Below are 16,428 nucleotides of genomic sequence, written 5' to 3' on the forward strand. Positions count from 1 at the left end.
CTTCTCTCTTGGTGACTATTCATCAATCAGAAAGGCAAGTTTGAAGGTACTATTGATTGATTTTTTTCTCTTCCCTGATAGCTCAGATGGTGAAGAATCTGTCTGCAGTGCAGGAGAACTGAGTTCAGTCTCTGGCTTGGAGAAGGGAATGGTGACTTACTCCAGTGTTCTTGCCTGGGAAATCCCACGGACAGAGGAGTCTGATAGGCTATAGTCCATGGGGTTGCAAAGAGTCGGACATTACTGAGTGACTGACACTTTCACTTTTTTTTTTTTTCTGCTGAGCTTTTTAAAGATTTTAAAATTTATTTATGACTGTGCTGGATCTTCATTGCTTTGCACGGGCTTTCTCTAGTTGCAGCGAGTGAAAACTATTCTAGTTGTGGTGGTTTCTCCCAGAGCACAGGCTCTGGGGCCTGTGGACTCACTAGTTGTGGTTTCTGGTCTCTCAAGCACAGGCTCAATAGTTGTGGCACATGGTCTTTGCTACTCCGTGGTGTGTGGTATCTTCCTGGGTCGGGGATTGGACCTGTGTCTCCTGCATTGACAGGTGGATTCTTTACTGAGCCACCAGGGAAGCCCCAGTTTTGTTTATCTTTCCTAAGAACCAGCCTTTGTTTCACTTGTCTTAGTTTCATTCATCTTTTCTTTTTTCTTAAAATTTTTTATTTCATTTATAGTTGGCTCCTGAATAGCTTCACAGATAAGCTTTGACTCCTTGCTTGTCAGGATGGTCATTCATGCGGTTCCTTTTTGTTGGCCAGTGGCTAAGGAGCATAGAATTATGCTACTCATGGACCTGGAGGCTTGCTTTGATTAATCATGGGAGTAGTCTTTGTTCGTTCAGTTATTATTAAGATAGTATCCAGTAAAGGGACATAGAAAAATGAGTAAGAAACTGTTTCCTCTAGAATTCTTTGTGAATTGGGTATGAGAAAACATGTCTATGTAATTAATATTTAAGACAAATTATGAAAGTATAAAGAATTTGCAAAGAGTGATTTACTTAATTTATTAAGATTTTTTAATTTGTTTTATTTCTATATAAGAAGACAGAGTAAATAATAAGATAACTGACTATAGATGATTACTTTATGATAAGATTCTCAGTGTTAGTTAGTCATTTTGTCATTGAAGCTCTAGTACAGGCTTTGGGAGCCTGGTAGGCTACTGTCTAGGGGCTTGCATAGGGTCGGACACGACTGAAGCGACTTAGCAGCAGCAGCAGCAAATATAATTATATCTCTGGACACAGGCTTTTGTTTTCCAAGTATCTGGCTCATTTGAAGGCTTCTTTAATTATAATAACACTAACATTTTTCTTATAGATCCTGTAGTAGGAACAAACTTATCTCTAGGCCAGTGATCCCTAAATTATTTTGAATACATACCACAGTTGATTAAAACACTTAGGATGTAATTCTAATAGGTATACATACTTATCTGTGGTAATACACGTTGATCATATACTAATGTATGACTTGCATCACAAAACATAGAAAAACATAGATAAAAGGAAGAAATTATGATGAAATAAACTGTTTAAAAATGTCTTGCTGATTGTGATAGAGCGCTACTCTCTTACTATTTAGTATTTTTGAGACATAATATATACTTATAGTAAGGTTCATGATAATAAGTTACTGATAGTAAGATGTGATTTCACACTTCAAGTATCTTTTTAAATTTCTACTTTCTAAAGTTATTGTCATATCTGAGATTTATTAACTCTAATGAAGAGTTTGAAGTAGCAGTAAGGAAGAAACGTCTCTGCCATATACTTATTGTTTGTTTGTGATTATGTAGTTAGAATTTCTTCAGTATAGACTCTTTATAATATATGTAGTTTCCTTGTGGATGTTATTGTTAGCACTTCATGTTATGAAACTCCTTTTCTATTAGGATACTGCATATCCTGACACATTACCTTGTGATATACCATCCCACAGAGGGAGTGTTATTCTATATACTGAATATTAGTGATGCTTAATTATAAATAGAAGTGATAATACCTTTTTGCACCTGATTGGGATGACCTACTTAACTCACTTTGGAAATCACTGCTCTAGGCATGCTTAGGTCAATATGTCTCTAAAGTATCTAAAGAGACTTATTCTCTTTGGAGAGTTACTTCCTTTCCTGAAACAGTGGTTTATTTTTCTGAGCCTGTTGTTCCTCTACTTCAGAAGGTATTTATAAAATAAAATAATGTAGTGATAGAAATGGTTTTGGGGGGTTTTGAAAATATCATGGTTTACTACACTTGAAGCTGTTAGGCATGGTTGAGATTGCTTCTCTTTATAAGATCAAATTTTATTGTGATATTAATAATGAAAAGTTATTCCTTCTTTTCACTGGTTATATTAAGTATAGTTTCAGAAATGTAAAATCTAGAGTCTATTTTACAAATTATTTGTTTCTTTAAAATGACAATAGAGGGCACTGTGGCATTTAGTTTTTTCACAGTCGGTTTTGAAATTAGAAAGTTGTTGCTATTTTTAATGTATGATGCAGTGTATCTGTTCAACTGATCTATTGAAGAGTGATAAAACTCTCTGTTCTTTGCTTTTTCACTCTGTGGAACTATAAAATTTTTGTTGAGTATTGGGAAATTTGAGGTGTGGTATCTTTCTGGGTTCTACATTTGCTTTACTTTAGTGGGTAAAAGAAATTCTTTTTAAATTAATGATTTTTGTAAATCTGTTCACTAATCTTTAAACTTTGCCTCTGTGAGATTTTCTTGATTAAAATTAGTACTATGAGGAAAACAGCTTTTGGTAAATATTGTTAGAGATTTAATTAAACTTTTAAATATTAATTAATTTTGAAAGTTTTTTTTTTTTTGTAGGTTTTAGCATCTGTAGTCATATTTATTTGCCTCCAGGCTGTCAAAGATAGCATACGAGAGTGACAGCTTACCCTTGTGTTACATCATTCACTTCAGAAGCTAGTCAGTCCGAGTCTGACAGGAAGCGTATGTATTTATTCATACAACCTTAATGAGAAAAGAAGGAAAAGCATATTTCATAAAATTTATTTATGGAAATTATTTGAAAACCCCATTTATTAAGAATTTATGTATTAAGAATAAACACTTATTGAGTTATATAGATAACCAATAAATGTCTATTGGGTTGTGTAGATAACACCCAGTGACAGATAACAGTATTTATAATACATTTGCAATGCATTGTAAATGTAGAAGAGTTAAAAATCTCAGCTATTACTTTGGTCATTCTGTTATAAGTTAGTTTAAAATAGTCATAAATGACTACATTTTATTACATTTGCCTGTGATTCAGTGGTTATTTCCCAGAACTTTCTTGGTGGTTCATTGCCAGTTCTATGAAAAAGGAAATTGAAAACCTCTGACACAGACAAGATCAGGTAGCAATACAATGATATTGTCAGTGACATATCTTCATAGCTGTTTTCCAAACCAGTACCCAATCTAACAGTATATATAACAGATATTAATTTTTCTTCCTGGGGTCTATGTAAATTCTAGAAGTATGCTTGATTTTTTATTTCTCCACACCTTCTCCAGCATTTATTTCTCTTCTTTTTGACAGTAGCCATTCTAACAGGTGTGAGGTGATATCTCATTGTGGCTTGCATTTCACTGATGACTAATGATGTAAAGCATCTTTTAATGTACCTGTTGGCCATCTGTATGTCTTCTTTAGAAAAATGTCTATTCAGATCTTATGTCCATTTTTCAGTTGGATTGTTTGTTTCTGTTCTTGAGTTGTATGAGTGCTTTATATATTTTGCATATTAGCCCCCTATGAGATATATGGTTTGCAAATATTTTCTTCTAGTGTGTTGGTTGTCATTTCATTTTATTGATAGTTTCTGTTGCTGGGCAGAAACTTTTTGCTTAATATAGTCCCACTTGTTTATTTTTGTTTTTGCTTTTGGTGTCAGGTTAACAAAATCATTACCAAGATGTAAGTCAAAAAGCTTACTATCTATATTTTTCTTCTAGCGGTTTTATGGTTTCCAGCCTTACATTCAGATCTTTAGTTCATTTTGAGTTGATTTCTGTGTATGGTTCAATTTAATTTATTTATTTTTCATTTATTTTTATTAGTTGGAGGCTAATTACTTTATAATATTGTAGTGGTTTTTGTCATACATTGACATGAATCAGCCATGGATTTACACATATTCCCCATCCCAATCCCCCCTCCCACCTCCCTCTCCACCCGATCTCTCTGGGTCTTCCCAGTGCACCAGGCCCGAGCACTTGTCTCATGCATCCAACCTGGGCTGGTGATCTGATTCACCCTAGATAATATACATGTTTCGATGCTGTTCTCTTGAGACATCCCACCCTCGCCTTCTCCCACAGAGTCCAAAATTCTGTTTTATACATCTGTGTCTCTTTCTGTTTTGCAGATAGGGTTATTGTTACCATCTTTCTAAATTCCATATATATGTGTTAGTATACTGTAATGGTCTTTATCTTTCTGGCTTACTTCACTCTGTATAATGGGCTCCAGTTTCATCCATCTCATTAGAACTGATTCAAATGAATTCTTTTTAATGGCTGAGTAATATTCCATGGTGTATATGTACCACAGCTTCCTTATCCATTCGTCTGCTGATGGGCATCTAGGTTGATTCCATGTCCTGGCTATTATAAACAGTGCTGCGATGAACATTGGGGGTGCACGTGTCTCTTTCAGATCTGGTTTCCTCGGTGTTAATTTATTTTTATGTCCAACTTTCCTAACACCATTTAGAACAGTCTGTCATTTCCCCAGTGTATATTCTTGGCATTTTTGTTGTAAATTAATTCACCATATATGCATGGGTTTATTTCTAGGCTCTGTTCTGTTGATCTACGTGTGGTTTTATGCCAGTACAGTACTGTTTGAATACTACTGCTTTGTTAGTATAGTTTGAATTCAGGGATCATGATGCCTCAAGATTTATTCATCTTTCCAGGATTCTTTGGCTGTTTGGTTTAATGGTTCCACAAATTTTAGGAATTTTTGTTCTATTCTTGTAAAAAATGTCATTGGAAGTTTGATAGGGTTACATTGAATCTGTAGTTGTTGATATTCAGTCGCCCACTCATGTCAGACTGTTTGTGATCCCATGGACTGCAGCACACCAGGCCTCCCTACCCCTCACCATCTCCTGAAGTTTGCCCAAGTTCATGTCCATTGCATTGGTGATGCCATCCAGCCATCTCATCCTCTGACACCCTCTTCTCCTTCTGCCCTCAATCTTTCTTTTCCAGTGAATCAGCTGTTTGCATCAGGTAACCAAAATACTGGAGCTTCAGCATCTGTCCTTCCAGTGAATATTCAGGGTTGATTTCCATTAAGATTGACTGATTTGATCTCCTTTCTGTGCAAGGGACTCTCAGGAGTCTTCTCCAGCACCACAGTTCATAGGCATCAATTCTTTGGCATGCTACCTTCTTTATCGCCAGCTCTCGCAATTGTATGTGACCACTGGGATGGTAACCTTGTATATGGACCTTTGTTGGCAGAGTAATGTCTCTGCTTTTCAACACTGTCTAGGTTTGTCATAGCTTTCCTGCTGAGAAGCAATTGTCTTCTGATTTCATGGCTGCAGTCACCATCCTCAGTGGTTTTCAAACTCAAGAGGAGGAAATCTGTCACTACTTCCACCTTTTCCTCTTTTGATTGCCATGAAGTAATGGGGCGAGATGCCATAATCTTTGTTTCTTCAATATTTAGTTTAAGCCGGCTTTTTCACTCTTCTCCTTCACCCTCATCAAGAGGTTCTTTAGTTCCTCTTCTCTTTCTGCCACTATATCTCTTTCTGCCTCTGTATATCTGAGGATGTTGATGTTTCTCCCGTCTATCTTGATTCCAGTTTGTAACTCACCCAGCCTGGCATTTCTCATGAAGTGCTGCGTGTATAGGTTAAATAGGAAGACGACAGCCCTGTTGTACGCTTCTCAATCCATTTGTTCCGTACAGTGTTCTAACTGTTGCTTCTTGACCCACGTACAGGTTTCTTAGGAGACAGGTAAGATCGTCTGTCTCTAAGAGCTTTCTACAATTTGTTATGATCCACACAGTCAAAGACTTTAGCGTAGTTGATGAAACAGAAGGAGATGTTTTTCTGGAATTCCCTTGCTTTCTCTGTGATCCAGTGAATGTTGACAATTGACCTCTCGTTCCTCTGCATTTTCTAAGTCCAGCTTGGATGTCTGGAAGTTCTTGGTTGGCATAATGCTAAAGCCTAGCATGCAGGATTTTAAGCATGACCTTACTAGCGTGGGAGAGGAGTGTCGTTGTCTGATGTTTTGAACATTCTTTAGTGCTGCTCTTCTTGGGAATTGGGATGAGGATTGACCTTTTCCAGTCCTGTGGCCACTGCTGGGCCTTTCAGATTTGCTGACATTTTGAGTGCAACCCTTTGATAGCATCATCTTTTAGAGTTTTGAATAGCTCTACTGGAATTCCATCACATCTACTAGCTTTATTGACAGCAGTGCTTCCTAAGGTTCACTTGACCTCACACTCCAGAATATCTGGGTCTGGGTGGCTGACCATACCATCATTCTTATCCAGTCCATTAAGATCTTTTTTTGTACAGTTCTTGCGTGTATTCTTTCCATCTCTTGTTGATCTCTTGTCCTTCTACTAGGTCTCTACCGTTTCTCTTCTTTATTGTGCCCATCTTTGGGTGAAATGTTCCCTTGATATTTCATATTTTCCTAAAGCAAGCTCTAGTATTTCCCCTTCTGTTGTTGTTCCTCTGTTTTTATGCATTTTTCATTGAAGAAGACCTTCTTGTCTCTCCTTGCTATTCTTTGCAACTCTGCATTTAGTTGGGTGTACCTTTCCCTTTCTCCCTTGCTTTTCACTTCTCTTCATTCTTCAGCTGTTTGTAAAGACCCCTCAGATAACCACTTTGCCTTCTTGCTTTTCTTTTTCTTTGGGATGATTTTGTTTGCTGCCTCTTATACAATATTATGGACCCCTGTCCATTGTTCTTCAGGCATACTGTTTATTGTATCTAATCTCTTGAATCTATTTGTCACCTCCACTGCATATTCATAAGGGATTTGATTTAAGTTGTACCTGGCTGGCCTAGTGGTTTTCCCCAGTTTCTTTAGTTTTAAGTCTGAATTTTGCTATGCGAAGCTGATGATCTGAGCCACAGTCAGCTCCAAGTCTTGTTTTTGATGACTGTATACAGCTTCTCCATCTTTGGCTACAAAGAATGGAATCAATTTGATTTCAGTATTGACCACTTGGTGACGTCCATGTGTAAAGTTGTCTCTTGTGTTGTTGAAAAAAGGGTGTTTGCTATGATTAGTGCATTCTTTTAGCAGAATTCAGTTAGCCTTTAGCCTTTGCCCTGCTTTATTTTATTTTATTTTATACTCCAAGACCAAACTTTTATACTCCAAGACCAAACTTGCCTGTTACTCCAGGTATCTCTTGACTTTCCACTTTTGCATTTCAACCCCCCAGTGATGAGTAAAACATCTTTTTTTTTGGTGTTAGTTCTAGGAGGTCTTATAGGTCTTCATAGAATTGATAAACTTCAGCTCTTTGTGGTCCCATGGACTGTAGCACACCAGGGTTCCCTGTCCTTCACCATCTCCTGGAGCTTACTAAAGCTCATGTCCATTGAGTCAGTGATGCCATCCAACCATCTTATCCTCTGTCCCTCTTCCGCCTTCAGTCCTTCCCAGCATCAGGGCCTTTTCTAATGAGTCGACTCTTCTCATAAGGTGGCCAAAGTGTTGGAGCTTCAGTTTCAGCATCAGTCCTTCCAATGAATATTCAGGGTTGATTTTCTTTAGGATTGACTGGTTTGATCTCCTTGCTGTCCAAGAGACTCTCAAGAGTTTCTCCAACACTACAGTTCAAAAACATCAATTCTTCAGTGTATGGCTCATAGCTTCATTGAATTATGCAGGTCCCTTCATCATGACAAGGCAGTGATCCGTAGTACAGACGTTGAAAATATATTAATTGTTCCAATCCATGAGTATGGAATATCTTTCCATTTATTTGTGTGTTCTTCATTTTCTTTCATTAATTAATGTCTTGTAGCTTTCAACATACAGGTCTTTCACCTCCTTGGTTAAGTTTATTCCTAGGCATTTTATTCTTTTGGAAAAGGATTTTAAAATTAGGAGAGCAGTTACTCTGCACTTACCACGAGTTTGGTAAGAAATGGTTTAACATTTGGATAGCTAATCACCAGCATAGTACATGCAGACAATTGTAGAGTAGGAAAGTGTGAGAAAAACTGCTGTTAATGATAAATAAGCACACATTCTTATTGTAAAGTAACTTGCTAAATATAAACTTAATCAACTGAAATATAAAATGTTTTAAAGAACTATAGTTTTATTAGCTTGAGGTAATGAGAATTAGGTTAATAAAGGGGGCATGCTTTAAAATAAATAGGTAATGATATTTTATGAGCATGTTAAAGCATAAGCTGGAACAATTAGGTTTAGCTTAAATCACAGTTACAGGGTTTATATATAAAGTGCTTAACTGATCTTTTTTTGTTGCTGTTGTTGAGTAAATATTTTCTTCAGTAAATATTTTTGCCTCCTGTATGCTGTTGTTTACAAGAAAGATCACAAATGATAACAAAGGAAGATCTAAGGAAATTCTTGGCTATCCAGTGGCTAGAACTTGGTGCTTTCACTGTCAACGCCCAGGGGAGCTAAGATCCTACAAGTTGCACGTTGTGCCCAAAATAAAACAACAAAAATGTCAAAGGAAGATCTGAGACTCTGAATTTCATTTATAATGCAAACTAATTGTCTTAGTACTAGAGAGGAAGTGAAGGAGAGATTAGTATTTGATATGTAAGAAAATGAAGGGATAGGATAAGAAATTGTGTAGGAGGAGAAGGGCATTCCAAGGATGAGGTAAGAGGAAATGCAAAGGTATTTGCTTATCTATGCAACAGTTATTTATTGAAAGCTTACTCTGCTAGGTGCTAGGATATAAAAGTGAGGAAAGTAGGTCCAGTCAAGTCCTTGCCCTCAGGTAGCTTCCTTTGTAGAGAAGGAAACCCACCTGCACAAAACAGCATGTCAGTGGCGGCAAACGCCTCTTTCGTGGGCTTCCCTGGTCACTCAGGCGGTAAAGAGTCTGCCTGCAGTGCGGGAGGCCTGGGCTCAATCCCCGGGTTGGGAAGATCCCCTGGAGGAGGCATGGCAACCCACTCCACTGTTCTTGCCTGGAGAATCCCCGAGGACAGAAGAGCCTGGTGGGCTGTAGTCCATGGGGTCGCAAAGAATCGGACACGACTGAGCGAGTAAGCACATGGTCCAGCCTCTTTCTGATTAATTACATCCTTCTTTTTTCATTGCATTTCTGTATTTTTTAAAATAACAACTTTATTTAGATGTTATTCACAGACCATGGAATTTATCATATTAAAGTGTGTAATTTAGAGTTGTTTTTGTTGTTATTGTTGTTATATTAGCAAAGTTGTGTAGACACCACCAGTATTAGAGTGATTTTAGCAGGTTTTTGTTGAATGTCTCTTCAGCATCTTTCTCTTAAGCTGCCTTCTTTTTGTATTGCATCCTTCCCATTATCCTCCATTAATTATCAGCTGATCATTCTGGAGAATTGCTCAGCAGTCCAGTTAAATTTGAGGAGGGGTAGTTTTTGAGGTTTTGAGTGCAGATGTGCTCTTCTGAGCTGTTTCTCTGGTTCTTTCTGATGACTCGCTGGACTGTTATTTAGCTTGTTGCTCTTAACTAAGAAGAGTTTTTGTTTTGAGAGCACTCTTGGGCTTAACTTTCTCATACTCCATTTCAAATAAAGTCATTTACTTTAGGGAGAGCTTTAGAGCCCTTTTTTCTTATACAGCCTGACTCTCCACCAGGGCGCTTCCTGGGCACAGGGCTGGGCAGTAGGCATTGACTTGCTGCTTCTGGTGTAGCAGCTTCTTGTACTTCTACAAGCGATTTGGGGTGAGAGCGGTTGGGGTCCCAACATTTTCAGCCTCCTGCACTGTGGTAAAGCTTCTGTGTTTTAAAGTGAAGGCTGGGTGGAGGAAGGGAGCCTGTGCTCTTCTTGGCCACACTCACCAGGAACTTGTTTTTTTTAATTTGGAGTTGGAGGGGATGACATATGGTAAGTCTTGACTGAAAGCTGACAGGAAGCTCTGCTTTCTTGGCCGCACTTACCTGGAGAGGACTTTCTATCAACCTGAACCAGGGCAAGATAGTAAATGGGTTATAACTCAAATGCCACAAACTATCCCAATACCAAGTTTTCCTGCAAATTTTCTTGAGTAATATTTTTTTATTCCAATATACCCTTAGGATAATTTCTAGAGTCTTTAAGTGGTTGTTTTTAAAAATAGTATTAGGTAGTTTTGCCTGTTTTCCTGGAGAGTGGGTGACTGATGCAACTTTCCTTGTTATCCTGGGAGTGTAACTCTCCAAACTACTTAATTTTAAATCTTCTTAAAGATCAAGCATATCTTCTAGTAAAGAAATTACTATCCCAGTTTGCTGCCACCCCTGTGAACAGAGGTTTTGGTCAGACATGAAATCCAGAGCTGTCAATAACCAGAGCAGTTCTTTGCACTATCCTGTCATACTAAGGACTTTTATAATTATATATATATACGTGTGTGTATATATATATATGTATATATGTATCTATGTATATATGTATGTTTGTATATATATGTATATATATACACATGTATGTATATATGTATGTATGTATGTCATGAGTTAAAGATGGTGTTGTTCAGTTGAATCAGACTCTTTGTGACCCCAGCACGCAAGGACTGGGGTTCTGCAGCATGCCAGGCTTCCCAGTCCTTCACTGTTTCCTGGGTTTGCTCAAACTCATGTCCACTGAGTTGATGATGCCATCCAACCACCACATCCGCTGTCGTCCCCTTCTTCTCCTGCCCTCAGTCTTTGGTAGCATGAGGGTCTTTTCTAATGGGCCAACTCTTCTCATCAGGTGGCCAAAGTATTGGAGCTTCAGCTTAAGCATCCGTCCTTCTAGTGAATATTCAGAGTTGATTTCCTTTAGGATTGACTGGTTTGATCTCCTTGCAGCCCAAGGGACTATCAAGAGTCTTCTCCAAAACCACAATTTGAAAGCATCAGTTCTTTGGTGCTCAGTCAGTCTTATGTTATTGTCCGGCTCTAACATCTGTACATGACTACTGAAAAAACCATAGCTTTGACTATATGGACCTTGGTTGGCAAAGTGATGTCTCTACTTTTTAATACTGTGTTTAGGTTTGTCAAACTACCATACAATTGCACTCATCTCACACGCCAGCAAAGTTGTGCTCAAAATTCTACAAGCCAGGCTTCAATAGTACATGAACCAAGAACTTCCAGATGTTAAAAACTTAGAAAAGGCAGAGGAACCAGATATCAAATTGCCAACATTGGTTGGATCATCGAAAAAGCAAGAGAGTTCCAGAAAAACATCTACTTCTGCTTTATTGACTATGTCAAAGCCTTTGACTGTGTGGATCACAACAAAATATGGAAAATTTTTAAAGAGATGGGAATACCAGACCACTTTACCTGCCTCCTGAGAAATCTGTATGCAGGTCAAGAAGCAACAAGTTAGAACTGGACATGGGATGACGGACTGGTTCCAAATTGGGAAAGTGGTACGTCAAGGCTATATATTGTCACCCTGCTTATTTAACTTATATGCAGAGTACATCATGCGAAATGCTGGGCTGGGTGAAGCTCAAGTTGGAATCAAGCTGTGTCCCCTTCTCCTTCTGCCTTCAGTCTTTCCCAGCATCAGGGTCTTTTCCAGTGAATCAGTTCTTTGCATCAGGTGTCCAGAGTATTGGAGTTTCACCTTCAGCATCAGTCAACTCTTCCAAGACAGAAATTCAGGACTGATTTCCTTTAGGATTGACTGGTTGGATCTCCTTTGCAGTTCAAGGGACTCTCAAGAGTCTTCTCCAACACCACAGTTCAAAAGCATCAATTCTCCAATGCTCAGCTTTATTTTCCAATTCTCACATCCATATATAACTATTGGAAAATAGCTTTGACTAGACGGACCTTTGTGGGCGAGGTAATGTCTTTCCTTTTTAATATGCTGTCTTAAGTTGGTCATAGCTTTTCTTCCACGGAGCAAGCATCTTTTAATTTAATGTGTGCCATCACCATCTGCAGTGTTTTTGGAGTCCAAGAAAATAAAGTCTGTCACTGTTTCACTGTTCCCCCCCCACAAATCTATTTGCCATGAAGTGATGGGAGCAGATGCCTTTATCTTAGTTTTTTGAATGTTGAGTTTTAAGCCAGCTTTTTCACTTTCCTCTTTCACCTTCATCAAGAGGTTTTTTAATTTCTCTTCACTTTCTGCAGTTTGGGTGGTATCATGTGCATATCTGAGGTTATTGATATTTCTCTTGGCAATCCTGATTCCAGCTTGTGATGAATCACAAGCTGGAAAGATGTTATTAACAAGAGTTTATTTTGCCAATTTTCTGCTACCCACAGAAGTCTATGGCTTTCACTCAGCTTGTTTTTGTGATTGGATTTTTCAGTTCTTTGGCTCTACTGATATGTGGATTTTCCTAAATAGGGTATATGACAGTTTTTTTGCATTCTTTCATATTCTTAGAACCATATAGTTTATAAATATGTCAGTTGATTTGCAGTGAAATTCTGATTTTTAAAAAATGGCTTCATCCGATCTTTTTCATATTTTTGGCTGTACTGAGTCTTTGTTGCTGTGCTTGGACTTTCTTTACAGAGAGTGAAGGCTCCTCTTTGTTGTGGTGCAGGGGCTCTTCATTTTCCTGGCTTCTTTTGTCCCTAGAGCACAGGCTCTCGGGTGCACGGGCTTCAGTAGTTGCAGATGGCGGACCCTAGAGTGTGCAGGCTCGGTAGTTGTAGCATGTGGGCTTTAGTTGCTCCTCAGCATGTGGAATATTCACAGACTAGAGATTGAACCCATGTCCCCCACATTGGCAGGCAGAGTCCTATCCACCATACCACTGTGGAAGTCGTTTCATCTGATCTTATATTACATTTTATAAAATAATGTTATTGACATTTGGTCATGCATTGCAGTCATATGCAGTTTCATGCCAAAAAAAAATTCAGAAACTTAAACTTTTATCTCTTCATATATTTTCTTAGGTCCTCTCTCTCTCTTCTCCTTCTGGGACCCCATAATGTGAATATTGGTGTGTTTAATGTTGTCCCAGAGGTCTCTTATGCTGTCTTCACTTCTTTTCCTTCTTTTTCCTATGTTCTGTTTCGTGGCAGTGATTTCCACCATTTTTCTTCCAGATCACTTATCCGTTCTTCTGCCTCAGGTATTCTGTTATTGATTCCTTCTAGTGTATTCATCTCTGCTTGTTTGTTCTTTAGTTCTTGGTCTTTGGTAAACATTATTTGCATCTTCTCCAATTTTTTTCCAACATCTTGAATCAACTTCACTGTCATTATTCTGAATTCTTTTTCTGGAAGGTTGCCTGTCTCCATATAATTTAGTTGATTTTCTGGGAATTTATCTTGTTCCTTCATCTGGGTCATAATCCTATGCATTTTTATTTTGATTAGCTTTCTGTGATTGTGTCTTTTGTTCTGGAGACTATAGGATTGTAGTTCTTGCTTCTTCTGTCTGATCCCTGTGGATGAGGCTGAGGCTTATGCAAACATCCTGATGGGATAGACTCCAGAAACTTAAACTTTTAAAACTCAAATATATCTCATCCTGTCTCCTTCCATTGAATAGGAAATCCTTTCTAATTGTAGCCCTTGATTTGTTTGTCACTGAAAGTGAAAATGAAGTTGCTCAGTTGTGTCCAACTCTTTGTGACCCTATGGACTGTAGCCTGCCAGGCTCTTCCATCCATGGGATTTTCCAGGCAAGAATTCAGGAGTGGGTTGCCATTTTCTTCTCCAAGGGATCTTCCTGACTCAGGGATTGAACTCTGGTCTCCCGCTTTGCAGGCACACTCTTTACCATCTGAGCCACCAGTGAATCCCTTGTTTGTCACTGTATAGTCCTGTAAGTCACTCCTCTGGTGTTTGCTTATGTTTACTTTTGTGACTACTGAAAGACTCTCTGTTCCTATACATTTGCTCACATTCCTAAGAGGGAATCCTTGGTAGGACTGAGTAGTCACACCAGATCATTTCAGATGTCATTGGAAAACAAGTGTATTGATTTCCTCGGGTTAATCATTCACTCTTGGTTCAGTAGTGAAGAGGGGAAGTGGGGTCACGTTGTACAATATGTTTATACCTCTGCCTCAAATATTATTTAGATAATTTCTTCAGCAGGAGCAAAGGTTTAACAGTTTCTTGCAAAATGAGGTGGTAGATATAATCGAACCAATTTACTCACACTGTTTTATTAATATACATATTTTTACCTCAGGCTATAACTCAGCTTAAGTAAAATTGAGGAAACAGTAGATAGCAATCAATTTTCTAGTAGTAAGTATGCTGTTGGGAATTCTCTTTAAAATATAGCAGTCACTTGTATACTGTTATAATGTCATGTGACATCTGCCTGTAATAGTGGTTTGTTGTGAACATTTGCTTCCATCATATTGTATCTGGCTGCTTGATTAATTTCATGTTATAAACACACATATTTAATATAGGATGTAATGATAAACTACCCATGTATATTCCTTCAGTACCTTTGGAAGGACACACAAGAAACTACTCACTGTTTACCGTTAGAGAACAGAATGCACTAGGCTGGAGAACTGAAATGGGAAGTGTACCCTTTTATTCCATGCGGGTTTTGTCAGTGCTGCTGAAACAAGTAAAGCACTAAACAGTAAGGAAAATGAAAGCAACAGAGTAAACAATAACAAAAGGGAACATGGATGGGTATGGTACATGCTTTGAGGATATAATTCTAGCCAAATATTCTTTGGTGGCCCCTGTTTGGGTTTCTCCTCACAGTTGTTAAGCTCTCCATGTTGACTGATGGCTAAGTTCGATTAGTACTGTCTTCTAGGTGGTGATTATATTCCAGTATTTTATTACTACTTTGTTGCTTCCAACTTCAGATTCAGATTAGTTGCCAGGTTTCTATTTGACATGAGATCTGTTTTTGGTTTGGAATGCAAGTTAGTAGAAGTATTCCTTCATGAATAAAAAGACCATGGTGGTGACTTATGATTCTTCTTCCACTGAAGATAATTAAGGCAAGATTTTTTGAGATACTTTGATCTATTATGGATGGTAAAAAATTGACCTGAGTCTTATTTTTCAAATTCTCATATTGAAAATATGTTTGATTAAATTCTTTCTTAATATCACTTTAAAAGAATGCAGCTTTAGCAAATCTATATAATTAAGTGAGATTATGTTCAAATTTTATGTTATTGTTATATAATTTTATTTTAAACATACTACAGTTTTTCTTTTTTATTTTGTCCTTTAGCCGGCCTCAGAAAGTGTGTTTGTGTCCATTTCTACCAGCGCATCCTGTACATATCTCTACCTACTTGTATATAATTCAGCATCCAGCAGAGGTGAGTAAGGTGTTGTGAAATACACAATGTCAGGTAGGATATTAGTACACAAGAGGATGCATGCAGGTGAACATACTCATCCCTTTCAGCTTTTCAGCATTTTTAAAAATAAATTTATATGCTTTATAGACAGATAAAATGTATTTCATAAAATGGTGTTATTTCATAAAAACTGTGTTACTGAATGGTAAGAGGGAAATTTAGAATTCCAATGATTTTATATGGAGAAAAAAATGAAATTTTGTGAGTTGAGTCAAGAAATTATTGCTTTTTAAATTTTGATCTTAGCTTTTGTTCTTTGATGTCTTTCCTTGTTAGGGTAGAAGTTACTCTCAGCACTTTAGTGTTATGAAATGATTGTTAAGTTTTTTACTTCTTTAAGTGAATAGAGCAAATGTGTATATTTTACATGTATATATGAAAATAAAAATATATAAATATTATATATGTTGTATATAAAAACTTTTTAGTTAATGGTTTCATATATTGGGAGGATTATGCATGTGGTAATGTGTATGTGTGTTAGTAACTCAAATGCAATAATGAAGAGAAGAGGGAAGGAGATCATAGATAATCAGAAAGTGACATCAGTACCAAACTCTTTGATGTGTGATACAGGTACAAAAATGAGTTTAGTGTAAACTGAAGTTAAAATTCTTCCAGGCTTTGAAGGAGGAATAATTGTTTTCTTATATTTTTGAAGTATTAATATACAGCACTTGAAGACTTTAACAAAGACATTAAAGGATGTTAACCTGTCACTTTCCTTTTCCAAATGATAAAATAATTACTTTTATTGTGAATTGTTAGATGTTTCATTTGCTGGGCAACCTTTTTTTTTTTCCCTAGTGTTAACAGCATGCTTTTGTCAGGATTGTGACACTTTTATCACTAGCATTATATTACTGAATTTAAACTTACAACCCAGTGTAGCTC

General features: G+C 37.4%; 1 protein-coding gene across 1 annotated transcript in view; it reads left to right on the forward strand.

The window, feature by feature from the left end:
* The window catches only part of DTWD2 (DTW domain containing 2), a 92,529-nt gene that overhangs the window by 10,849 nt on the left and 65,252 nt on the right, over nt 1-16,428 (forward strand). The window contains exon 2 of the mRNA XM_070465139.1: nt 15,402-15,492. Within this exon, the coding sequence (XP_070321240.1) occupies nt 15,402-15,492 (91 nt within the window). The remainder of the gene's footprint in view (nt 1-15,401; nt 15,493-16,428) is intronic.

Source organism: Odocoileus virginianus, chromosome 3, assembly GCF_023699985.2.
Source record: "Odocoileus virginianus isolate 20LAN1187 ecotype Illinois chromosome 3, Ovbor_1.2, whole genome shotgun sequence".
NCBI lineage: Eukaryota > Metazoa > Chordata > Mammalia > Artiodactyla > Cervidae > Odocoileus > Odocoileus virginianus.